Below are 27,269 nucleotides of genomic sequence, written 5' to 3'. Positions count from 1 at the left end.
TTCTTGTATGTGTGCGTGTCGGGTATTTGTCGCTTGCCCCGCGACTATCAAATAAAAAGCCATCAATCAACATTTGCATTGAGCAACCGTAGTGTTCGGACGTGAATATGTCGTCATCGGATGATGACTTTTTTTTACTTGCAACTACAGCAGTTTTATTAAATAATAAAAAAATTTATAAAAATTTTATTCAATAATAATAAAAGCTTTACATTCCATAAAGCTGGTAAATATTGCTAATTTTCAATAAATTTTAATATGAGTTGCTTGTCTTCCGCGCACTTGTTCATTTTGAATGTCGACCCAAACTAAATACAACACTGCGTTTTGTCAATCACACCCCGCGACTATCAAATAAGCTAGCGTCAAATGAAAAAATCAAAAATTTTTGATTTTCATCAACGTGTAGCCGACAACAAATACGTGTGTCACGAAGCCACCCGACTGCACTAACACACACAAAATTCAGTCAATCTGGTTGTAAATCGCGGAAGGCTTTTATGCTCCTCTGTTGATGTTGCTGTGGCAACAATTCATTACTCATTTCAGTGAATACCACATAAAATGCAATACTATGCATTGTTTATATTTTATTTCTTAATTTCAAACAAATTCGCAACAATAATTGATTTTTCCATTTTTTAAACAAAATAAGAAATGCGCAACGAAATTCCAATTGACAAAACAGCTGACTTCGAAAATTCAAAATTCCTATTCCCCAATAATTCTTCTCCCTAGGAGAAAAGAATTGGAGGAATTTTTCCGTGGGAATAAAAAAATCCGCGAGAACAAAATTCCGTGAGAATATTTAGAATTGGTCTGATTGAAATAAAATAGAGAAAAGTGTCGTAAATGGTGATGGCGCTTTAATTTATTGATTGGGCCAAATAATTCGATTTATAATCGACCTCCCTAGCCACGGTGCGGGAGTAAGTAACCCCTACAAAAAAAGTTAACAAAATGTGCGGAATATTTTGCGGTGTAAACTGTCGAATAGAAAATTGTGAAGGGCTCCAAAATTATTTAAAGCGTCGAGGACCAGATTTTAACTCTTCGGTTGACGTAACTGTTGACAAAGTCTCGTTACAATTTGCCTGCTCTATTCTTTGGCAACAAGGAACATTTCTTTGTTCACAGCCCTTTCATGGACAAAATTACATTATGCTATTAAATGGTGACATATTCAATATTCCAGATAAAGTACGGACTATTTCCGATACGGAGTGGTTTGGGAAAATGTTATCTGACTGTACGGATTTAACGAATGTGTGCCAATTACTGCAGTCATTGGAGGGACCTTTTAGTCTAATATTTTTCAATAAAACCACTCACGATTTGTATATATGCAGAGATTCGTTGGGTCGAACCTCGCTTATAGTGGAGAAGGAAAAGGAAAATATTCGATTTATGAGTATTTCAGGTATGTTACATGATTCAATCACATAATTGAATCATAGTTATTTTACTTATTTTTACAAACTTGTACAAAAAGCACAACTGTAGAGTTTCGTAATTCTGGAATGCAGTGGGAGCATTTTCATAACTTGTGACTAGTTTAGTTCTATTAAATTACGCCGGGGAATATTTTGAATAAGGTGCCGCGATTTTCAAACTTTTGTTGATTTGTAGGGGTAGAGGGGGTCCTAAAAATCACATAATAATCATCCGCAGCTCTAGGAAACTCTTAGTTTATGAAATATAAGCTTTTTAATTTCTAGATTTAGTAAAATTTCAGCTTAAGTCCTGCACTTAAAATTCAGGTAGCACATGTCGATAGAGGTGCCAAAAGACGCGTATTTGCGTCAAGATTCAGAATCCGAAAGCAGAAACTATATTTCTTATCTCGTTTAAAAGTTATTCGCGGAAAACACGTCGGTACTATTGTCGCTTTTTTCGTTGGTGCTATTAAACAAACGAAAACAAATGAAGGTGGTGAATAGTGTTGCCAGCTCCGCAACAATATCTTTTTTTCTTGGTAGAACATAAGGTGGTGGCACGTCGACATAAATGCAAACAAACATACACTATCATATATTTTGTTTTGTAATTCTCTGAATAATTTAAAATTAATGTATTTAATTAGAACAAATGCAGAATACATACATTTGTCAAAAAAAAAAAATTAAAAATCGGACCTTATGGAGATTTTTATGCTGATTCCAACGGTATATTTCTTTTTTGGTGCAAATGAAAGGTTTGGGGTAATTCCATGTCAAAAGGCGAAATTATGAATTTGTGTATTAATGAATTAATGTATTTAATTGGAACAATTGCAGAATACATACATTTGTCAAAAAAAAAAATAAAAAATCGGACTTTATAGAGATTTTTATGCTGATTCCAACGGTAACTCTGCGTAGAACACCTTTCTGCATAGGCGGCCTTCGGCCGAGCTTATAAAAAATGACCCTGGGCTACGCCATGCCAAGTCCGGGTGTGTGGTATAACCGTGGCTACCGCCACGGTGATGTCCTTCTGCGTAGTACACCCTTCTGGGGTTGGATTTTATATAAGGTGCCACGATTTTCAAACTTTTGTTGATTTGTAGGGGAAGAAGGGGTCCTAAAAATCACAAAATTATCATCCGCAGCTCTAGGAAACTCTTAGTTTATGAAATATAAGCTTTTTAATTTCCAAATTTAGTAAAATTTCAACTTAAGTCCTGCACTTAAAATTCGGGTCGCACATGTCGATAGCGGTATCAAAGACGCGTATTTTCGTCAAGATTCAGAATCCGAAATTATATTTTTTATCTCGTTTAAAAGTTATTCGCGAAAACCGTCGGCACTATTGTCGCTTTTTTCGTTGTTGCAATTAAACAAACGAAAACATATGAAGGTTGTGAGTAGTGTTGCCAGCTCCGCAACAATATCTTTTATCTTGGTAGAACATTATAAGGTGGTGCACGTCGACATAAATGCAAACAAACATACACTATCAATGTATTTTGTTTTTGTAATTCTCTGAATAATTTAAAATAATGTATTTAATTAGAACAAATGCAGAATACATACATTTGTCAAAAAAAAAAATTAAAAATCGGACCTTATGGAGATTTTTATGCTGATTCCAACGGTATATTTCTTTTTTGGTGCAAATGAAAGGTTTGGGGTAATTCCATGTCAAAAGGCGAAATTATGAATTTTTCAAATAAAATATCTCCGAAATTAGTGGATGGATTTCAAAAATTAAAAAATAATGTATAAAAATACCTTTCATCTGATGTATATGGGGTATTCCATCCCATTTCGACCAATTTTGAACCCGACCCCTTTAGAATTGGCTGAAAGTTTTTCTTCTTTTTCTAGCTTACGAAAGACGTTTTTCAGAAGTTTTTCAAATTTTTTGATCCAACTCAAAAAAAGTTATGAATTTAAAAAAAAACACGTTTTTGTTTTCAAAATGCTATAACTTTTTCAAAAATTTACCATTTGGGATCATTTTATTTTTCTAAATTTGTTTTTAAATGTACTTTTCGGAAAAAATTCCAAAAAATTTTAGTTTTTTTTTTGTAATTTTTCAGTTTTTGAGATTTCGAATTTCGCCCTTTTTTCTCATAAAAGCTACAATCAATTCTGCAATCATCCCCACTAATCCCGGAGTGGGCCGAGAATTTTTTTTTTATTTAATTGAAAAAAAAGACTTAAAATTTTTTTTGTATTTTTTCCGAAAAGTACATTTAAAAACCTATTTAAAAAAAAATGATCCCAAACGGTATATTTTTAAAAAAGTTATAGAATTTTGAATAAAACACCGTTTTCAACTCAAAATAACTTTTAAATATTTGAAAAAAAACGGTGTTTTTTCAAAATGCTATAACTTTTAAATGTACTTTTCGGAAAAAATACAAAAAAAATTTAAAGTTTATTTTTTCAATTAAATAAAAAAAAAAAAATTCTCGGCCAACTCCGGGATTAGTGGGGATGATTGCAGAATTGATTGAAGTTTTTAATGAGAAAAAAAGGGCGAAATTCGAAAATCCGAAAAACTGAAAAATTACAAAAAAAAACTTTAAAATATTTTGAATTTTTTCGAAAGTACATTTAAAAACAAATTAAAAAAAAAGATCCCAAACGGTAAATTTTTGAAAAAGCTATGGCATTCTGAAAACAAAAACGGTGTTTTTTTTAAATTCATAACTTTTTTTGAGTTGGATGAAAAAATTTGAAAAACTTGTGAAAAACGTCTTTCGTAAGCTAGAAAAAGAAGAAAAACTTTCAGCCAATTCTAAAGGGGTCGGGTTCAAAATTGGTCGAAATGGGATGGAATACCCCATATATATCTTTAACTTTTCTAGTCTTTATTTACCAAAAATTTGAAAAAGCTCTTATAGCATTCGTGAACGAGCTGATATTACCTTATAACTCTTATGTTTATTGTTATGGTAGCCGATCCAACGCCGGCTGCGCCATGCACAGTAATTCTGCGTAGAACACCTAACTAATAGGCTGCTTCGGCCGCGCTTATAAAAAATAACCCTGAGCTACGCCATGCCAAGTCCCGGTGTGTGGTATAACCGTGGCTACCGCCACGGTGATTCCTTCTGCGTAGTACACCCTTCTGCAGAAGAGAAGAGAAGAGAAGAGAAGAGAATAGAAGAGAAGAGAAGAGAAGAGAGAGAAGAGAAGAGAAGAGAAGAGAAGAGAAGAGAAGAGAAGAGAAGAGAAGAGAAGAGAAGAGAAGAGAAGAGAAGAGAAGAGAAGAGAAGAGAAGAGAAGAGAAGAGAAGAGAAGAGAAGATGAAGAGAAGAGAAAAGAAGAGAAGAGAAGAGAAGAGAAGAAGAGAAGAGAAGAGAGAGAAGAGAAGAGAAGAGAAGAGAAGAGAAGGGAAGAGAAGAGACGAGAAAAGAAGAGAAGAGAAGAGAAAGGAAGAGAAGTTCATTTTTAGTGACATTTCATTGGTCAATACAGTGAGTGAATCAATTATTGCAAGCAGTTTTACGCATACAACTGAGTCTGATTATAAACCCGAGCAATGTCAACACACCAAATAATATTAGACTACAAATTATTCAAAGAGTTTTACAAAAACTAAATACATTGATAGTGTATGTTTGTTTGCATTTATGTCGACGTGCCCCTACCTTATAATGTTGTACCAAGATAAAAAGACATTGTTGCGGAGCTGGCAACACTATTCACCACCTTCACATGTTTTCGTTAGTTCAACAATAGTACCGATGGGTTTTCCGCGAATAACTTTTAAATGAGATAAAAAATATAGTTTCTGCTTTCGGATTCTGAATCTTGACGCAAATACGCGTCTTTTGGTACCTCTATCGACATGTGCTACCCGAATTTTAAGTGCAGGACTTAAGCTGAAATTTTACTAAATTTGGGAATTAAAAAGCTTATATTTCATAAACTAAGGGCCGATTTCACCAACTCGACTAAGGCTAAAACTTAGTTGTGACTTAAGTTAGTCCTGATTTGCGGCTTAGTTTTTTTTCGGTTTCACCAACTTAGTTACTTAACGAAATTGACATACAACAACACCTATCAGCTGTTTTATACATAGTAGTATTTTTTGCTACTCTTTAATTTCACGCAACCCAATCCATTTGAAGTATTGTCAGTTACGGCTGTCAGTTGCGTATTGGCAACTTTTAATAAAATTATAATAAAAATAATAACATTTCATATGCGGGTGTAAGCGGTTTTGGTAGTTATTTAATGTATGAGAGTGGTACAAGTGGTTGCTACCTGCAAGCTTTCTGAATTCAATTGGCGCTAACACTGAGGCGACACTTGTGCACATGCATCCAGGTAATATGCCACAGAAGCAAGCAATGAAAGAGTAACTAACACGTATCTCGGTAAATTTATATTCGGTGCTGCGAGAATACTATCAAAAGAAGGATCAACAGGTACCCGAGGCCGCAAACTGAGCCAAGTACATCCATGAAGAAAGAGAGCCAAGCAGTAAAAAGCAGAAACTAAGCGAAGATGATGCGGGTAAGTAAGATTGAATAAACGATGAGACAGGCTTGATCTGTATAAAATATGCCAAAAACACTTGGAGAATTCTCCAAAGCATTTCTGGTCTTGTTTACAGAACGACCTAAATTTGTATGCTCAAAAACCTCGGACAGGTTTTCGCCATTACAGCACAATAAAACCTTGCTAGCTGTAATAACTTGACTCTTTTTTTTCTGCAGCAACTTCGGGCGCAACATCAAGCACTGTTACAACAACAGCAGCGTCCCCTAATAGCGACAGCACCGGCGATTATAGCGAAACAAATAACCCATCTGCAACAGTTCCAGCAGCACCGGCGCAGAAATGGCAGATAGAAAACCGGCGTGCATGTGAGTTAATGCGCGTCACTTTTGATGCACTTGTCATAGCAGCAAAGGAACACCCAAGTAACATCGTGCAAGCTTTATTACACTTTGTAAAACCTTCACGCCCAATAGTGTTGTACAGTCTTAGCAAGGAATTGTTAATGGACTTATATGTAGAGCTGAAAACCAACTGTAATGTCACACATTTGCATTTTACTTGAAATTGGTTACGTTACTATCAAATATTGCCCAATCGCACACATCCTGAAGTAAATATGAATGGTAATAGTGGTTACCTCTTGACTGGTTATAACATAGGCTAACATTCTTAGTTTATTTATAATGTGTAAACAATTATATTGAAATTAATAATATATCGGACGAATATATACCACGGTTTTAAGTTGACTTTTGCTGTAATTCTTTTTAAATTGGTTTTACTTCCTTTAATTGGAAATAAAATCCACATTCACACCGTTTGGGTGCACCCTTTTCCAGCCACATCCAATTAACATAGCGATTACCCTTACCTAAAAAGAATGGTTGCAAAAAACTAAATACAAAGCATAGTTGGTTGCTCTTTAGGGCCAGGCCCACGCTTTATGATTGTATCGAGTAGCAAGGGATTTGAGGATTTTATTACGGCTCTGGATTTTCGGAACAATGTCGGCTGCGTGCTCACCAAAATGTAGATCCTGATCAAACGTCACACCCAAGATTTTGGGGTGTAGGACAGTCGGTAGCGTAGTGCCATCGGCGTGGATGTTCAAAATGGTCGACATTTGGGAAGTCCATGTTGTAAATAAGGTCGCGGAAGATTTAGTCGGGATCAGGGAGGTAGCCGTTTATTCTGTTGCAGAGCTCATCGATCTGTGGGCCTGGGTCTGTGGCCATTATTGTGTAGTCATCGGCGTATGAAACGATAGTGACTCCTTCTGGTGGTGAAGGTAGCTTAGATATGTAGAAATTAAACAAAAGAGGGGATAGAACACCACCCTGTGGCACCCCTTGTTTAATTCTTCTTGGCTTTGATGTTTCGTTTCTAAATTGCACCGATGCCTGCCGACCACCCAGATAATTTGCGGTCCACCTGGTCCGCCGGGAAGTGGGGCTGGATTTCGGGAATTCTCCCGGCGGGAATGAAACGTGCCGAGGCGGATTCAATGACCTTACGGAAGGCACGCTCCCCTTGGCGGGCATCAGTCGGGATAGGGAGGGCAGCAAAGCGGTTGTCTGTAAAGCATTTATATTCTTCCCATTTTTCCTTTTTTGAAGTTTATGAAAGTGCGTTTTTCAGTGACGATGAAGTCGGCGGTACGCTCGAGCGAAATAAGTATGGGCAGGTGGTCGGATGCGAATGTTACCATCGGCTGCCAGTTGACGCAGTTTACGAGTTCTGCGCTCACGATTGAGATATCTGGCGAGCTGTGACAGCTTCCTACCATACGTGTGGGGGCGTCTCCGTTTATTGTGCAGAACGTCGTTTCTTCTATTTGATCAGCCAACATCTCACCCCTACTGTCCGCCCGCAAATTTGAACGCCATAGATCGTGATGGGCATTAAAGTCGGCTAAGATAATGCGATTGTTGCCAGTGAGTAAGGCGCTGAGGGATGTAGATGTTGATGATTTCTAGGTTTGCATCGGCTGACCGGACAGAAAGGCCTTGACGTTCTAAGACATTGTCCCAGCGGTCGATGCCAGGATCAAATATATGATATTGCACAGAGTGGTGTATGATAAACGTGAGGCCGCCTCCATTTCCGCTCATGCGATCTTTTCTGTGGACATTATACACAGAACAGGTTTGCAGACCTTGCTGTGAGTTTAGTCTCTTGAATCGCAGCAATGCGGATGTTGTGCCGCTTCATGAAATCGACTATCTCCGTGATCTTCCCAGTTAGTACACTACAGTTTAACTGCAGAATTCTGAAGTGCATAGGGGGAGACGTCGCCACTCTGGGAGTAAGTGACGGGTGACTACGCCTGGGTTGAGGAAGGCCAGGACGCAACTGCTGTTGTTGCCCTGGGACTGGGCGTCCTTGGGCAAGCATTGGGGTACCCGGTAGATTGGGGTTTGCGACCTGGCAACATGGCGCAATGAAACCCCTCGGGGGTTGCCGTCGCGGAGACGCTAAAGCGTAGACTACGGTATGCCCTTGGACGTGAACAGCAAGGAGCCACAAAAGATTTATAAAAGTTACGTGGACGTCGGGTTTTGGGATCAAGCCCAGAACAACCTGTCCGATACAACCATCCCTTACACGAGACACACTGAACAGAGTATGACCGTCCTAAAAATATTCCTTTCCGGCAGACGCAGCAGAAGCATTTCTCAGGACCGGGGTCAGGAGGCGGACCCGGATTGGATTCGATACCTTCCCAGAGCAAGAGAATATGGAGCAGTTCCGCTGCAAGGAGCTGCTGGGAGGATGCAAATTTGTGGGAGGGACGCAGCAAATTAAATGGGGTTACACTGAAATGACAGTCCTTCGTCAGAAAAATCCCGAATCGCTCCGGTACATAGAACCGACTGCCTTGGGAAGCAGTCACTAAATATAATCAACATAAATTACAGTGTTTATAAAGTATTAAATTATTATTATTATTTGTGAATTTATTTGGTTAATTTTTTCTTAATAAAAATATATTTGCGTTTATTTAAAAGTAATAAGTTTATACAGGAGCTTTCTCAACCAATTTTAACCAATGACCGCATTAGCAGCGTTTTGATGTATCTTTTTGCAGCCACTTCCATTGCACATAAGTTTGATCTTCTTCGCCTGGAAATAATATAAAATAAATGTTTAGTATGTTAAAAAAATAGTTTTTGTTCGCTGGTGCTATTTATTCTTCACTCACAGATGCAACATTTTAGTGAGCACGCAGCCGCAATTGTCCCGAAAATCCAGAGCCGTAATAAAATCCTCAAATCCCTTGCTGGCAGTACCTGGGGAAAAGATAAAGAAACGCTCATTACTACATACAAAGCAATTGGCCAGCAGTTTACGTGCTACGCGTCACCCATATGGTCGGCAAGCCTAAAAATGACTCCACTGGAAGAAGCTACAGGCCTGCCAAAATACTTTTCTCAGAATCGCCACGGGCTGCCTTCTTTTGTCCCCAGAACACCATCTACATAATGAGGCGAGAATATTCCCCATCAGGGAGAGAAATGAGATGCTAACCAAACAGTTCCTGTTGAATACCCAGAAACCTGAGCATCCCAACAGACATCTTATTGATGAGCCAACACCGCCTAGGGGCTTAAGGAGTCATCTCCGTAAGCATTTTGAGGAAATACGGCACCTGAGAACTCAGCCGTATGAATGAGGGTTATTAAAAGCGTTGGTTCCAAGAGGGGAGAAGAAGACGGGGCGGTTGCTGATGCTCGGCATTGCTACCAACTCAACTACGGAGATTGTAGTCATGAGTGGAAGCGGCCGTATGAGCTGGTGGCGCCGTGGGGCGTGGCTTGTTGAGCAGCAGAGCTGCTGAAAGGTAGTGAGGGGTGCTGAGGCGTAGACTACGGGGCGCCCTTAGGGTTCGATACCTTCCCGGAGCAGGAGTATGGCGCAGTCCCGCTGCAGGTAACAGTCTAGTTGAGGGGTCGACCGCTAATACGCGTCCAAAAATATCGAGAGGTGTCAAACGACGCGTCTTGACATCAGTATTAATAATCCGAATGCCGAAAGTAAGAATTTTAACTCGTTCAAAAGATATTAACGAAAAACAGAAATATTTCCCGCGGGTCCCTCCGAAACCAGGGGTGGGATCCATCGTATTTTTGCGCAGAACACCTCTCTGTATTGGCGGCCTTCGGCCGCGCTTATAAAAAATTACCCTGGGTGGGTCCAACACCGGTTTGTAGACCAAAACTATATCCGCGCAAAACACTTATGTTCACAACTTTTTTTTGTGGGTACACAACGTTACAACAACCACATGAAAATCGCCCACTTCAACTGCAAATATCTCAGAACTGAGATACAATTTTTATTTTCCGCCTTCGGATTATTATTTTCGAGATTATTCGCATCTTTTGATACCTCTCTCGATATTTTTGGTAGCGTATTAGCAGTCGACCCCTCAACTAAACTTTTACCCCGCTGCAAGGATCTGCTGGGAGGACGCAACAAATTAAATGGGATTAGACTGAAATGAAGCCGGACAGCACCGGCTGCCTTGGGAAGCGTTTATAAATAAATATAGAGATATTTTTTCCAATTGCTATTCACGCATATTCACCTGGGGAATTGATTTTAACATGGGTGCAGTCCATTGCCCCAATTACACGCGGAAAATTTGCCCTTTCTTTAAAAGCAGCCTGTGTTTCCAAGCGCTCCTGTTTCGTTTGAGGAAATTTCACAAAATCTGGTTGCAAGGATACTAGATGGTAGGAAACTAGCGTAATTGCACGTGAGGCACTTGCTTTTGAAACTCCGGAAAGGGCTGCCACAATTTGCTAAAAAGATCCTGGAGCATAGAACCGGAGTGCGATGAAAAATATTTGGTGTGGCTGCATTGCGTTGTTGCTGTAAACGGAGAAGTAATTTAGGGCAACATTTATAAAATATGATGTAAACTTACCGAGCTTCAAGATAAATTTTGTCTTTCATTAAAGAAAAAACCAACCAAGCCAGCACCTTTGCACATAAGAAATCGTTCGCGAAAGTCAACATCGTTATAATAATGAAACAAGTCAGGACGCTCTTTAATTTTTCTTTTTCGTCGAAGCACGATTACCTGCAGAGCTTCAAAATCGCAATCACTTTCACCAGAATCTCGAAGATCCATTAATTTTTTTACAAATTTTCCACCGAGAATACAAATAAGCCTTTTCAGAGAAATTACAGATGTCAACAATAGCGGGGTTGCTATATTTGCATAATGAAATAAGTATAAATAGTGCCATTTAATTCAACTCAAAATTTGTACTACAGCAACACTGTTGAAAGTCGAGAATAAGCCAGCTAACAGGTAGGCTAATTTGCGACTTAGCTAAGCTTTGGTGGTGAAACAGAAAAATTAAAAAATATGACTTAACTAAGTTAAGTCGAGTTGGTGAAACCGGGCCTAAGAGTTTCCTAGAGCTGCGGATTCCATTCTGGTGATTTTTAGGACCCCCTCTACACCTACAAATCAACAAAAGTTTGAAAATCGTGGCACCTTATATAAAATCCAACCCGTCAATTTCCTATCTGCAAATCGGAAATGGATCACGTACCCTTATCTTTATTTTTAGAATTCATTGAATTTGTACCTAACAATACCACTCAAAATACTCCCTCCTACAATTTCAAAGATGCAAATTTTGATGCACTCAATTCGAGTATTGCTGAAATTGACTGGAAGTCTATTTTCTGTGCTAGAAATGCCTCTGAATGCTTTGAATTTTTTCTGCTGCAGTTATCTGATATATTTAGTAGAAATATCTCCCTTCTTCGAAGCAAAATACATAAATTACCCTGGTACAATACCAGGTTAAAAAAGCTTAAAAATCGTAGAAATAAGTATTCTAAGTTGTACAAAGCAACCAATGACTTTTCATTTAGAGATCGATACTTCCCACACAGCATTTAGATGATAAATTTTTGAACTTTCCTTCATATCAATACAATTTGACTACTCCTTGCGAATAAATACTGAGTTTTCATACAGTTGAACAAAATAAATAATAAAATAAGATTACTTTTAATGATCAAAAACTGAAAATCATTTTTCGATCACTTTTTGAAATAATTTTCGAATAACTTTGATGAATAAATTTTAAGATTTTATAAAAATGAACATAGAGAATAATAAAACCTGTTTGCTTTTGATGATCAATAACTGAGAACAATTTTTCAATCACAATTTGGAATCATTTTTGAATTTAATTTCTTTAACTTCGGTGATCAAAAATTTAAAATCATTTTTCAATCAACTTTCTTAATATTTGCAGACTACCTTTCTTGAATAAATGATGAATTTTTTACTTGTTAAAACTATACTTCTCATTGAAAATATGATTTTTCTTCATTAGCTCAAAATTTTTCAATCATAAAATCCAAAAAAATTACAAATATACAACACATATTCAAGACTAAAAGTAATATAAGTGCTGCTGCTAACCTAAGATGTCTTCTAGCATTTCTCTAGATGCGGCTTCCCAGAAAAGACATACTGGATGGAACCGATGTACGGAAGTTGTAAGCTGTTTAACCGCTGGTAAGTTAAGCTTGATCGACACGCCTGGACCCGGCTTCAACATCCTCCATGAGCTATGATTGTCGAAAACATCTAGTTATATTTAAAGAATGATATGAGACATAGTAAAATCGTGATTTTTAAAGACATCGTTACCATAATCTAAGATGATGATCATAGATGATGTTGGATGTTGTAGTCGTATGTGTGTACAACGGTCAAATTAATTACTACCTGCGGTTCAAAAAGCTTACTTCCGAGCTTCCAGATGCTTTCACCCCCTGATGAAATATGATCTTTATATAGTATTTAGTTATGTATTAAATATGATGGAAAAATGAATCACAATCTTATTCACAAATGATTCCAAACCATCATATAATATGATTGAAAATTGTTCTTAAATGTGATCAAAAAATGACTGTGAAAAGTAATCAAATGTTATTCCAAAAGAAGTAAAGTACAATCTTCCAGTAATATCAAGTATGATAAAAAGATGAATAAAAAGTGTTTCGAAATATGAATCATAAATGATTATTCAAGAATAATCACATTTATGGTACATTTTTCTCCCGACGATACGTTAATTTTCGAACAGAAAATGCTTTTAAATTTGAACGTTTTTAATCATCTTGGGTATGATATTTGAATATTTTTTTATCAAAATTTTCAAAAGATGCTGGCTGGGTTATTATACATGAAGCAGTTCAATGTGCTTGATAAGTTTTTATATAATAAATTCATATCCGGTTTCGAAGAAGAGTTAAATCAAAATCCCAAGGCCTTTTGGAACTTTGTCCGTACAAAAAAAGGTTCCTCCAATATTCCAACTTCTGTCAATTTTAATGGCATTAGTTCAAACAGTTTAGTGGAAACAGTGAACCTTTTTGCTGATTTTTCAAATCTAATTTTGTTGTTGACTCTAATATTTCTGATGTTAGGGTTGATTCTGATACAGCTAATTCCTTGGACTTTGGCTCATTATTGGTATCGGAATCAGATATTATTATTGGCATCTCGTCCCTACAATCTTCTTAAAAAAAAGATATTGATGGGCTGTCTTCTTTTTTGGTTAAAAAATGGAAATAAGAGCGAGGTAGCAAACTGCAGGCCAATCTCTAAACTATCAACCTGTTCAAAACTGTTTGAGAAAGTAGTAAAGGAGAAGTTGGCTTTTGCCATTAAAGGAATAATCGATACATGTCAGCATGGGTTTGTTGCGTGTCGTTCAACAGTGATTGTTGAACTGAATTGTTTTTAATCAATACTGTGTTTCCGCTTTTAAGGATGGGTATCAAGTTGATACTATATATACAGATTTTTCTAAGGCGTTTGATACAGTGTCCCACAAAACATTTCTTCAGAAACTTGAATACATTGGTTTCCATTCGGCCTTTCTGTCATGGTTAAAGTCATACCTGACAAACCGAATTTTATTTGTTGAAATCGAGAATATGAGGTCCTATGAGTTCTTGGCAACATCTGGGGTGCCACAAGGTAGTATTCTCGGTCCAATCTTATTTGTTATCTTCATTAATGACGTCGGCTTATATTTAAAGCATTCAAATCATTTACTTTATGCTGATGATTTAAAACTGTTTAGGCGTATCACCTCTGTATCTGATGCATTGCTCCTACAGAGAGATTTGGATGCTCTTAATGTATGGGCTTTTAATAATCATCTGAGACTTAACAGTAGCAAATGTTGGCATATCACGTTTTCTAGATCTACAAGTGCGCTTACGTCAACATACTATATCGCTAATACATATCTTGCCTCGGTCAAAGAATTTCGTGATCTTGGTGTCATTTTCGACTCTTCGTTCACTTTCGTTAACCATGTTAACTATCTTATACCAAAAGCGTATGCTAATTTAGCTTTTTTACGGCGTTATGCGAAGGATTTTAAGGACCCATACACTAGGAGTATATTGTATAATTCATTAGTGCGATCTAAATTAGAGTACGCCTCTATCATATGGAATCCCATTTACAGCACATACTCTGCTAGAATTGAAATGGTTCAAGGTAAATTTATTCCATTTGCCCTCCTACCCCTTCATTTTGTTAGTCCCCTACCACCTTATATAAACAGGTGCATGCTTATAAATGTTATGCCACTGCATGTCAGACGTTCAGTACAACATTTAATGTTTATTTACGATATTATCTCTGGTACTATTGATTGCTCAGCTCTGTTGGGGCAGTTAAATTTTCTAGTTCCTAGTAGATCTCCACGCTCTCATAATATGTTCTACGGTGAAGTTCTGAGAACCAATTACCTTAGCTTTGCCCCTCTCACAAGAGGTCTCGAAGAGTTTAATAAAATTTCTAGAATGCTAAATCTTGACTTTGCAATGCCCAGGACTTTGTTTAAGTTACGGATTGAGTCTTACTATCGAGAAAATTGAACGGATGTCAGTAAATATAAAATAATCCCCCAATAAAGTAACATTCGTGCAATCAGAAAAATTTATTCTTTTGGACAAGAACAACACGACAAAGCTGATCACGTTGTCGAGTCTTTTTTAAAGGAGGGTGATATAGGGAATATCCATCTACTATATTGTGAACACCCCGTCTACAGCATAGTGATGCGATGTAGTGAATACCCCATCTAAAATGCAATGCGCATTAAACACAGCTGCAAGTGCAACTCTATGCAACTGCAGCTAAGGCTAAGGCGGAAAGACCAACAATGACACGATTGTTATGCGGTTGGCTCGGGCATTACATTTTGGGAGCAGAGACGCAACGTCTTCGTCATCATTGGTTGTTGTTGTTGTTGTAGCAGTGCTTCGCCCCACCTAATAATTGCGACCTATCACAAATTGTCATCAATATCTTCTAACGGGAGTCCAAGGAAACTTGCTGTTTCAACAAGGGTGGACCATAATGAAAGGGGTGTTAGAGGCGTTGGTTCCACATTACAATTAAAGAGATGGTTGGCGTCATGTGGGGATACATTGCAAGCGGGCATAGATTTTGTATATCAGAGTTGATTCTTGATAGGTAAGAGTTTAACCTGTTACAGTATCCAGAACGAAGTTGAGCTAGTCCGCAAGTTTTGGGTACTGTTCTTTAAGTACTGGATTCACCGGGCAATTCCCGGCATAAAGGTCCGACGCCTGTTTGTGGAGTTCACCAAGGACCTGCTTGTGTTTGTTTGCTTCAAACGGCTGAGTTCTCAGGTGCCGTATTTCCTCAATGCTTACGGAGATGAATCCTTAAGCTCCTAGGCGGTGCTGGCTCATCAATCAGATGTCTGTTGGGATGCCTAGGTTTCTGGGTATTCAACAGGAACTGTTTGGTTAGCATCTCATTTCTCTCCCTGATGGGGAGTATTCTCGCCTCATTATGTAGATGGTGTTCTGGGGACATAAAAAGACAGCCCGTGGCGGTTCTGAGGGCAGTATTTTGGCAGGCCTGTAGCTTCTTCCCGTGGGTAGTTTTTAGGCTTCGCGACCATATAGGGGACGCGTAGCATGCAATCGGCTTGCCAATTGCTTTGTATGTGGTAATGAGCGTTTCTTTGTATTTTCCCCAAGTACTGCCAGCAAGGGATTTGAGGATTTTATTACGGCTCTGGATTTTCGGTACAATTGCGGCGGCATGCTCACCAAAATGTAGATCCTGAACAAACGTCACACCTAAGATTTTGGGGTGCAGGACAGTCGCTAGCGTAGTGCCATCGACGTGGATGTTCAAAATGGTTGACAATTAGGACATCCATGTTGTAAATAAGGTCGCGGAGGATTTAGTCGGTGATAATGCCGGTTTCGCGAGGCGGAGAGATCAGGGAGGTAGCCGTTTATTCTGTTGAAAAGCTCATCGGTCTGTGGGCCTGGGCATGTGGCCATTATTGTGCAGTCATCGGCGTAGGAAACGATAGTAACTCCTTATGGTGGCGAAGGTAGCTTAGATATGTAGAAATTAAACAAAAGTGGGGATAGGACACCACCCCGTGGCACCCTTGTTTAATTCTTCTTAGGTTAGGTTAGGTTAGGTTGGGTGGTAGCTTCCGTGATGAGAGGAAGCTCACTTGGACAACATGACGGTCCGTTGTGATACCACATATAATAAACTAAACTAACGGTGACGTAGATATAACTACTTAGAGAATCGTTGGGTAGCAACGATAAAGTTCCGAATGATCCCGATCTCAACCTTGGATAGCTCCTCGGGAGATCCAAGTGAGTCACGACCAAAATACTTTCGCCTAGTTCTGGCAAAAGCTGGGCAGTCAAGCATAAAGTGATTTGGTGATTCCACCTCATCATCCTCCATACAGCTGCAGCAGGATGGAGTTTCCAATATATTGAGACGTACCGCATGGATACCCATGGGACAGTGCCCTGTCAAAACCCCAATGACCATTGATAGGTGAGCCTTAGTGAACCCAATTATTTCAGCAGACCTCCTGCCATCCACTTTCGGCCAGAAAGATCTTGATATCCTACAAGACGTAGTGTCCGCCCAACGTTTGCTGAGCTGACTCGAGGCCCAGCTATGGAAGAGCAATCCACAGGTGGCTAGCGGAATCCCGAAATCCCTACAGCCATCTTCATCCGGTTCAGTTGTACCGATTCGGGCTAAGAGATCCGCTTGACAGTTACCCGGAATATCACTATGGCCCGGGACCCAGATAATCTTAATTGTAAAATAATTCGATGCAATCGCAAGTGTGGTCAGGCACTCCCAGACCACCCTCGATCGCACTGTAGTTGAGCTCAAGGCCTTTATAGCCGCTTGGCTATCAGAGTAGATGTTAAATTCCCTAACCGTAGTAGCGCTGGATAGCATTTCATCCACCGCATCCTTAATCGCAGCAACTTCCGCTTGGAATACACTGCAGTGATCAGCCAACTTAAACTTGCGGCTTACATTTAGCTCTTGACAAAAGACCCCCCCGCCAACCTTTCCGTCCAACTTCGACCCATCCGTGAACAAGTTAACCGGTCCCATGCCCCAGATAATTCCTCTTCTCCACTCCTCCCTCGGGGGAATGACTGGGGTGAAGGTTGTATAGGGAGCGGCCACCGGCATGCAATAGTCCGTCCTGTCCGGGATAAAGTCGAAACTAGTAAGAAGGCTAGAGTGTCCGAAATCAGAAAGCATATAACCCATATCACGAAGCCTGACCAACGACCGGGCCGCGGCTGCCTTTCCCGCAATATCTACTGGATGTATATTCAGCATGACATTCAGTGCCAAGGTAGGTGTTGTTCTCATAGCGCCACTGATGCCGATAAGCGCCGTCCGTTGCACTGACACTAGCATTTTGGAGGTGCTCGCCGTGTCCAGTGCTTTCCACCAGACCAGCACCCCATATAGCAGAATCGGTTTGACAACCATCTCATAAAGCCAGTGTACTACTCCTGGCGAGAGCCCCCATCTCTTTCCGATAGCCCCCCTGCAGCAGTGCAAGGCAACCGCGGCCTTCCTGGCCCTATCTTCCACATTGGGCCTCCAGGACAGCTTCTTGTCCAGAACAATTCCCAAATATTTAACCCTGTCAGTAAGTACCAACGGTACCCCTCCAATCGAAGGAGTTCTGAAGTCGGGTATCTTATATCTCCTTGTAAAAAGAACCAATTCTGTTTTTCCCGGGTTGACCGCCACTCCACATGATTCAGCCCACCTAGCCACAGTATCCAGGTATCCCTGCAGAACATCGCGCAGGGTGCCCAGAAATTTGCCCCTGACTAGGATAGCGAGGTCATCTGCATAGGCAACCACCCGACAGCCATTGGCTTCCAGCTCCACAAGAAGCTCGTTGACTACCACAACCCAGAGCAGAGGAGATAGGACACCTCCCTGTGGCGTGCCCCTGCACACCTTCCTCCTTATTATGGCTCCTCCCCACTCCGCTGCGACAATTCTGCCGCATAGAAGTTTGCTAATAAATTCAACCAGAGCCGCTTCGACTCCTAAACCCACCAGAGCTCTTTCGATTGCCCCCGGTAGAACATTGTTAAAAGCCCCCTCGATGTCTAGAAAGGCACCCAGAGCATACTCTTTATGTTCTAGAGACCCCTCTATTTGCTTTACAATCGAATGGAGAGCCGTTTCCGTCGATCTGCCTTTGCAGTACGCATGCTGTGAAGCCGACAGTAACCCCCCAGGTATCCTTTCTCGTAGGTACAGGTCAATCAGCCGCTCAAGCGTCTTAAGAAGAAACGACGAGAGACTGATTGGCCTGAAATCCTTAGGTGTTACATGAGAGCCCCTGCCGGCCTTCGGAATGAAGATGACCCTAACCGTGTGCCACGACCTAGGGATATAGTTAAGCCTGAGGCAGTTAGTGTAGATGATGGCCAACCAGCGGCAGGAAATCCCTAAAGACCTTTGAAGTTGCGCAGGAATGATGCCATCCGGACCGGGTGACTTATAGGGCTTGAACGAATTTATAGCCCAGGATATTTGACTTTCCCGTAGTGGGATGGCAGGCATTTCTGCATGGCCAGCAACCGCCGACCACGCAAGCGAAGATCCCTGCGCAACTGGGACATCGGGAAAATGATTGTCCAGTAAAAGTCTCAGGGACTCCTCGCTACTCATCGACCAGTCCCCACCATCATCTCTCAGATACCCCCGAGGGGCGGGATTCCTAGAGAGTATTTTTCTAAGCCTCGCGGATTCATTGCAGCCTTCTACGTTTTCGCAGAAGCTTCGCCATGAATCCCGCTTGGCTAACCTTATTTCATATTTATAAATCCCCAGACTCACCTTATAGAGCTCCCAGTCCGAGGGTAGTTTACTCCTCCTGGCTCTATTAAAGAGCCGCCTACTGGACGCTCTTAGGTCGTCAAGGGAATCAGACCACCAGGGCGGCTTGCCCTTCCCCCTGTAAGTTTTCAGTGGGCAGGACTGTTGAAAGGCGCTATTGCTTGCCAAGGTGAAGTTTTCCACCAGATCGTCTATTTCAGATTCGGACAGGTCCGAACCAGCGATAGGCGCCTCAGGCAATAGCTCTCCCAACTTCCTACAATACAAGTCCCAGTTGGTACTTTTAGGGTTCCTAAAAGATATTTTACCGGGACGTTCTTCATTCACCGAGAACTGAATATATCGGTGATCAGAGAAAGAGTGCTCGTTGAGAACCCTCCATCCAGATATCCGATCTTCCAGTTCTCTGCTAACCAGGGTGAGGTCCAAGACCTCCTCCCTTACCGCAGTAATAAAAGTCGGGTCATTCCCCCTATTACATATACAAAGTCCCTCATCTACAATAAAAGTAAATAAAGACTCACCTCTGGTGTTCGTATCCGAGCTCCCCCATATGCTATGGTGTGCATTAGCATCGGCACCTATGATTACGCCAACACCTCTCCGCCTTGCTTCAGCGGTGATTTCGCCCAGTATCACAGGCGGTGGTCCCGTTACGTCCCCATGGGGCATATACGCTGAGACCACCCACAATTCGCTACTGCCTCGCTCGAGGCAGACCGTGGTTACGTCAGCATTGCTGAAATTAGAGAGAATAAAAGCTTTAAATTCCTTTTTAATAAGCACACAGGATCTAGGCCTACCTGCCTCCCCATGCACCAAGGTGTTGAATTTTCCCGTCCTTAATCCAGAAATTTTTCCGCCGTTACTACTCAGCCACGGCTCCTGGACAAGGACAATATCCACTCCGCCTTTCTCAAGACAGAGCAACAAGTTTGCGGAAGCCGCCTTAGAATGCTGAAGATTGATTTGACGGATTTCCATCAACACCACTCTTCTTCTTCTGCACCCCATCCTTGGCGGCTTCGCCCTCGGAGACTAGGAGATCCTCCTCCTCCCCCAACAGACGACTTACACTGATGACGGATCCCGCCATCGATGATTCGCCCTCGGAGGCCAGGAGCTCCTCCTCGGCCCTATCAGCCAGACGACTAGCACTGATGACAGATCCCGCTATTGACGGGACGTCAACAGTGCTTTCGCTGTCCAAATTAGCGGAGTCAGCATCCACAACCATGGGTACTGGCTCCCCTGCGGACGCCTCCACCTCCCAAACAGTCTCTGTGGGAGAGGAACCATCCCCCCTGGAATCGGCGTGGTAGATTTTAAGAACCACACGCTCGAGGCCATAGGAGATAACCCCCCTCGTGTCAGAGAGAGGACCGGTGGACTCTGCGTTTAGCAGAATCAGCACTTGCCGACGTGGCCCAACAGCCTCCTCTACTCTGAGGACCCTCCAGTTATGCGTCGTAAGGTTCGGGTTGCAGTAACGCATTAGTTCGAGTATTTTCTCCGGCTGAGATGGCCCGGCAGGCAACCACACCCGAGCCCTCGGTCGAAGGGGGAGATCCCTCCGTTCCACGGCCTCGAGTCTGGCCCCCCTCCAGACCTCCCCTACCAAAGAAATTATTTTCTTAAAGATACAGGCCGACCGCTCGTCAGCACAAGTAATCAGTCTAAAACCATGATACCACCCCGAGTATTCGAAGCATGGCCGCGTACCTGGGCTCTCCATAACAGCGGTCATATAGGCCGCTGATATGGCACTGGCGACCCACGGCCACTCCTCTCGGGAGATGGCACCATCCTCCCTACTCCTATCCAGGACCCCGAGGGTGATGGAGCCTGCACGTTTAGCGATTTCGCTAAACGAAATTGCGTCCCCACCTCCTCGGGCCCTTTTTGTCGTTGAGGCATTCTGCTCATCCGACCTTTGCCGCTTCATAGCCCCCAAACCCTGCTGCTCACCCGCATCGTTCGACACCGGTGTGTGGTCGTCGCAAGCTACGACGCTCCTGGCCCACTCCAGCGTCCGGGAATGCTTCTCAGACATCTGAGCTGCATCCCTTCCGCCGTAGCGCTCCAAAATCTTCTCAGCTAAGCGCCGATCACCCAGAGCTTTCCTACGCGGCGTCGATCGCCTACCTTTCCCGGCAGGCTTCGACCCCAGGGATCCCGTTGGGAAAGCTCCTCGCGACAGGGCTTCCTTACTAGTACTGGGCTGCTCCGTCGCATTCGTCGGACCTCTGCCTTTCCCTGTCACAGCCCCATATGGGCCTACATTGGGTGTCGGTTTCGACACCCCTCCACTACCCGAACTACCCGTACCTACGGGGTTTGAAACCAAACCCCTGCGCTGATCCGTCTGATCAGCCCTTTTGACCCGCCGGGAGCTTTCCCGGCTGGCGGCGACCTGCTTCGGAGCACTCTCCGCACCTGTCGCGTCCCCCGCACCATGACGACTTTCGCCGTCACTCCTACCCTCCTTTTTATTCGTCTTCGTGTCCGTTCTAAGAAGTCCCCCCTCAAGGCCGCTATCCGGAGCCGATTGTGTAGTCGCCCTTCAACGGTCCCGTGGTTATCTATGCTGCGCAGGGAGGCCACGCGAGGGTTGACGCATTACCTTATGAGTAATGCGTTCAGAGCCAGACCGGACGCAAAACGGGAAAATCTTCAACCGCACCTACACCACCAACTTAACGGCGACGGAGCCGGAACGTACCTTGAGGCCCGCCACGGTTTTAACGGGACGTGGTCAGGTGCAGCATTAGCCTACCAGCCATTTCGATAGGGTTTCACCCCGACCTACTAAGGTGGCAGAATACTGCACCTACCAGCCCAAAGTCATCAATTCCTATCCATAGTCTAAATCAAGTCCCTAACAATCCGGTTCGTCACCGTTGAGTACCGATCTTGACTCTTAACAGGGTCCTCCCTCCCCTGAGCTCGGCACAATGACTCAGGGGTGCGGGTTTTATCGAGTTGTCCTCTCTAGATCCGCCATTATCAGTAGAAGCAGGGGCACCTCGTGCAGGACGTGACAACCAATCACGTGTGACAATTCGTCACTATGGCCGGTCTAAGACTGATACCAGTCCCTGATCCAGAGCCTGGAACCACGTATGATATCCAAGCCAAGTATCTTAACCCCCTTAATTCTTCTTGGTTTTGATGTTTCATTTCTAAATTGCACCGATGCCTGCCGACCACCCAGAAAATTTGCGGTCTACCTTTTAAGACATGGGAGAAGGGTAGACCCTTCCAGGTCTTGCAGTAACGTGCCATGGTTGACCGTATCAAAAGCTTTTGATAGGTCTAGCGCAACGAGTACTGTTCTATGGTGAGGGTTTTGATTTAAACCGCAATTTATCTGGGTGCTGATGGCATTTAGCGCGGTGGTGGTGCTGTGGAGTTTTCTGAAGCCATGCTGATGACAGGCTAGCTGCAAATTTGCTTTGTTTGCCTATGTTAGCTGGTTCCCAGGCTTTAGTAGTGGGACCACCTTGGCCTTTTTCCATTTTTCGGGTATGACAAAGGTGGAAAGAGACAGGTTGAAGACATTATTATTATTATTTATTTATTTACGGTTGTAGACCTAAATTAGGTACATGTATGTATGAGATCATTATCTAAATGGTAGTGCTTTGCAATAGTTATATAATAATTTCTTAAATTTATTGATATTTGGACAGTGTTTTATTTCACATGGTAGATCGTTGTATTCTCTCAATCCCTCGTAGTATATATTGTTCCTGTCGAATTCTGATCGAACAGCTGGCAGACGAAAGTTATTTCTGTTTCTTGTTTGGTAGTCATGAACCTCGTTGTGGTATGTTACTCGGTCATTTAAATATTTCGGCAGGTTTCCTAGTTTCATGTTGTGTTTGAATTTTAGATTGTAGTATACAATGAGTTGCTTTACACTCAGCCAATTTAAACTTTCTAGCATTTCATGTATTGGGGTATCATATCGTTTTCTAAGAATAAACCGCATTGCTTTATTTTGTTTCACCTGAAGTTTCGCGATGTTCGAGTCGCATAACATGAATAATATCGTAGGGCAGTATATGAAATGAGGTTCTATAATGGACCTATATACCATAATTTTATAATATTTGCTGACGTGCTTGCATGTCCGGAACATAAATCCAATTTTTTTTTATATTTTTGCCTCTGTATATTTAAGATGCTCATCGAACTTAAGTTTCTCATTAATTATAATTCCTAGGTATTTGATTTCTTTGACTTTTTGTATGGTACTATTTGCTATTTTCAAGACTATATTATTTTCTTCTGCATTCTTTCTTCTCATGGTCATCCATTTCGTTATTTCAATATTTATTTTAAGCTTATTTTGACGCAACCAGTTATAAACAGCATTCAAGTCCGCTTGCATTTTAGATATAGCTTCAATCTCCGACGAACAACTTATTGTCAATAATGCATCATCCGCGAAGAGTTAAATACGTTAAAATACTTTGGCTGTTTAGAAACTACGAGATACGGGCCATCGTACGGCGGTTGAAATGCTGGTCTGGTTTTGTCGTTGCGCACGAATACATGAGTTGCGTCGGCTAATTTGCTGAATACAAAAGCTTTCGTAGCGTCGTGATTTGCCGTTTGACTTGGGCGTACCTTATGTATTATATCTGTGAGCTGTCTAGCGAAATCTGATTGCGGTTTGTGGTTGTCGCTGTCATTGAAAAACTGACCTGCGCAACTCGAGCTGTGGTTCTGATGTCAGGTTTAAATGCAGAGCGAAGGCCTAGTAGCAATATAGGCAGATGATCAACCCAATCATTTCGTTCGATACACGTAATTGCAATTTTGAGGGTTCGATGCCATCGTTCGATGATTCCGTTCGCCTGTGGGTTGTTGTTGTTGTTGTTGTTGTAGCAGTGCTTCGCCCCACCTAACAGACGCGACCGATCACAAACTGTCATCAATATCCTCTAACGGGAGTCCAAGGAAACTTGCTGTTTCAACAGGGGTGGACCATAGGGAAAGGGGTGTTAGAGGCGTTGGTTCCACATTACAATTAAAGAGATGGTTGGTGTCATGTGGGGACACATTGCAAGCGGGGCATACATTTTGTATGTGGGGGTTGATTCTGGATAGGTAAGAGTTTAACCTGTTATAGTATCCAGAACGAAGTTGAGCCAGAGTGACACGCGTTTCCCTGGGGAGTATGCGTTCCTCTTCCGCAAGTTTTGGATACTTTACTTTGAGTACTGGGTTCACCGGGCAATTCCCGGCATAAAGGTCCGACGCCTGTTTGTGGAGTTCACCAAGGACCTGCTTGTGTTTTTTCGCTTCATACGGCTGTGTTCTCAGATGCCGTATTTCCTCAAAATGCTTACGGAGATGACTCCTTAAGCCCCTAGGCGGTGCTGGCTCGTCAATCAGATGTCTGTTGGGATGCCCAGGTTTCTGGGTATTCAACAGGAACTGTTTGGTCAGCATCTCGTTTCTTTCCCTGATGGGGAGTATTCTCGCCTCATTATGTAGATGGTGTTCTGGGGACATAAGAAGACAGCCCGTGGCAATTCTGAGAGCAGTATTTTGGCAGGCCTGTAGCTTATTCCAGTGGGTAATTTTTAGGCTTGGCGACCATATGGGTGACGCGTAGCACGTAATCGGCTGGCTAATTGCTTTGTATGTAGTCATGAGCGTTTCTTTATCTTTTCCCCAGGTACTGCCAGCAAGGGATTTGAGGATTTTGTTACGGCTCTGAATTCTCGGAACAATTGCGGCTGCGTGCTCACCAAAATGTAGATCCTGATCAAACGTCACACCCAAGATTTTGGGGTGTAGGACAGTCGGTAGCGTAGAGCCATCGACGTGGATGTTCAAAATGGTCGACATTTGGGACGTCCATGTTGTAAATAAGGTCGCGGAAGATTTAGTCGGTGATAATGCCAGGTTTCGCGAGGCGAAAAAACTGGAGAGATCAGGGAGGTAGCCGTTTATTTTATTGCATAGCTCATCGATCTGTGGGCCTGGGCCTGTGGCCATTACTGTGCAGTCATCGGCGTAGGAAACGATTGTGACTCCTTCCGGTGGTGAAGGTAGTTTAGATATGTAGAAATTAAACAAAAGTGGGGATAGGACACCACCCTGTGGCACCCCTTGTTTAATTCTCCTTGGCTTTGATGTTTCGTTTCTAAATAGCACCGATGCCTGCCGACCACCCAGATAATTTGCGGTCCACCTTTTAAGACATGGGGGAAGGGTAGACCCTTCCAGGTCTTGCAGTAACGAGCCGTGGTTGACCGTATCAAAAGCTTTTGATAGGTCTAGCGCTACGAGTACTGTTCTATGGTGGGGGTTTTGATTTAAACCGCAATTTATCTGGGTACTAATGGCATTTAGCGCGGAGGTAGTGCTATGGAGTTTTCTGAAGCCATGCTGATGGGAGGCTAGTTGCAAATTTGCTTGGAAATAAGGGAGAAAAATGGCTTCGAGCGTCTTTGCTACTGGCGATAGGAGAGATATCGGACGATACGACTCTCCTATGTTAGCTGGTTTACCAGGCTTTAGTAGCGGGACCACCTTGGCCATTCTCCATTTCTCGGGTATGACAAAGGTGGAAAGAGACAGGTTGAAGACCTGCGCTAAATATTTGAAACCCTCTTTCCCTAGGCTTTTAAGCATCGGCATGGCTATGCCGTCTGGGCCCACTGCTTTGGATGGTTTAGCGCGACCAATGGCGTCCTCAACCTCTTTAGCGGTGATGGTGATTGGTGACGCGCTGAATTTGTGTTTATGTGCGTGTCTGTTGGCCCTCCGTCTAACTTTGTCGACCGTAGAATGCATTATATATTGTCGGCAGAAAGCGCTCGCGCATTTTTTCGCATCCGACAGCACTTTGTCGCCAAAGGCGATGGAAACTTTGTCTTTGTGCTTAGTCGGATTCGATAGGGACTTTACGGTGGACCAAAGTTTACCCACACCGGTAGAGAGGTTACAACCTCTTAGGTGCTCCTCCCATTTCGCCCGCTTGTGTTCATCCACAAGCAATCTGATGCGTTGGTTTATATCCCTTATTTGGGGGTCGCCTGGATCAAGCTGCCTTATAAGGTCACGTTCTCTCGCTAAGTTTGCGGCCTCCGCCGGGAAGTGGGGCCGGATTTCGGGAATTCTCCCGGCGGGAATGAAACGTGCCGAGGCGGATTCAATGACCTTGCGAAAGGCACGCTCCCCTTGGCGGGCATCAGTCGGGATAGGGAGGGCAGCAAAGAGGTTGTCTGTAAAGGATTTATATTCTCCCCACTTTCCTTTTTTAAAGTTTATGAAAGTGCGTTTTTCGGTGACGATGAAGTCGGCGGTACGCTCGAGCGAAACAAGTATAGGCAGGTGGTCGGATGCCAATGATACCATCGGCTGCCAGTTGACGCAGTTTACGAGTTCTGCGCTCACGATTGAGATATCTGGCGAACTGTGACAGCTTCCTACCATACGTGTGGGGGCGTCTCCGTTTATTGTACAGAACGTCGTTTCTTCTATTTGATCCGACAACATCTCGCCCCTACTGTCCGCCCGCAAATTTGAATACCATAGATCATGATGGGTATTGAAGTCGCCTAAAATAATGCGATTGTTTCCAGTGAGTAAGGCTCTAATATTAGGGTGGTATCCACCGGGGCAACAGGTGGCAGGGGGGATGTAGATGTTGATGATTTCTAGGTTTGCATCGCCTGACCGGACAGATAGGCCTTGACGTTCTAAGACGTTGTCCCTGCGGTCGATGCCAGGATCAAATATGTGATATTGCACAGAGTGGTGTATTATAAACGCGAGGCCGCCTCCATTTCCGCTCTCGCGATCTTTTCTGTGGACATTATACCCAGAGCAGGACTGCAATGCAGATCGTGCTGTGAGTTTAGTCTCTTGAATCGCAGCAATGCGGATGTTGTGCCGCTTCATGAAATTGACTATCTCCGTAATCTTCCCAGTTAGTCCATTACAGTTTAACTGCAGAATTCTGAAGTGCATGGGTGATATGCAGTTGTACGCAGATGTGTTATGGCTAGCATGCGTGACAGCTCCTTGAAGAGTTGGGACTCAAA

General features: G+C 42.6%; 1 protein-coding gene and 2 long non-coding RNA genes across 11 annotated transcripts in view; 2 read left to right on the top strand and 1 right to left on the bottom strand.

Moving 5' to 3' along the window:
* Window positions 1-570: 570 nt before the first annotated feature.
* Window positions 571-27,269, top strand: part of LOC137250019 (asparagine synthetase domain-containing protein CG17486) — a 485,148-nt gene continuing 458,449 nt past the window's right edge. For 2 of the 8 annotated variants that reach the window (XM_067782218.1, XM_067782217.1), the window contains exon 1: window positions 879-1,420. In XM_067782218.1, the coding sequence (XP_067638319.1) occupies window positions 961-1,420 (460 nt within the window). In that variant the 5' untranslated portion in view covers window positions 879-960. Of the gene's footprint in view, window positions 799-823; window positions 1,421-27,269 lie in introns of those variants that run through there. The other 6 variants (XR_010952694.1, XM_067782213.1, XM_067782216.1 and 3 more) reach the window with 6 other exon arrangements.
* LOC137250020 (uncharacterized) lies at window positions 5,903-6,691 on the top strand. Its single transcript, XR_010952695.1, has 2 exons — window positions 5,903-5,954; window positions 6,158-6,691. It is a non-coding gene; the product is annotated as an uncharacterized lncRNA (long non-coding RNA).
* Window positions 9,024-10,915, bottom strand: LOC137250022 (uncharacterized). Of its 2 annotated transcripts, XR_010952697.1 has the most exons (4): window positions 10,873-10,910; window positions 10,531-10,817; window positions 9,145-9,232; window positions 9,024-9,065 (listed from the first exon to the last, which is right to left on the bottom strand). It is a non-coding gene; the product is annotated as an uncharacterized lncRNA (long non-coding RNA). The 2 variants fall into 2 exon arrangements; XR_010952696.1 differs by having other exon boundaries at window positions 10,531-10,915.

The sequence above is a fragment of the Eurosta solidaginis genome, chromosome 4 (genome assembly GCF_040869045.1).
Source record: "Eurosta solidaginis isolate ZX-2024a chromosome 4, ASM4086904v1, whole genome shotgun sequence".
NCBI classification, from domain to species: Eukaryota; Metazoa; Arthropoda; class Insecta; order Diptera; family Tephritidae; genus Eurosta; species Eurosta solidaginis.
This window is presented reverse-complemented; position numbering and strand designations above follow the sequence as displayed.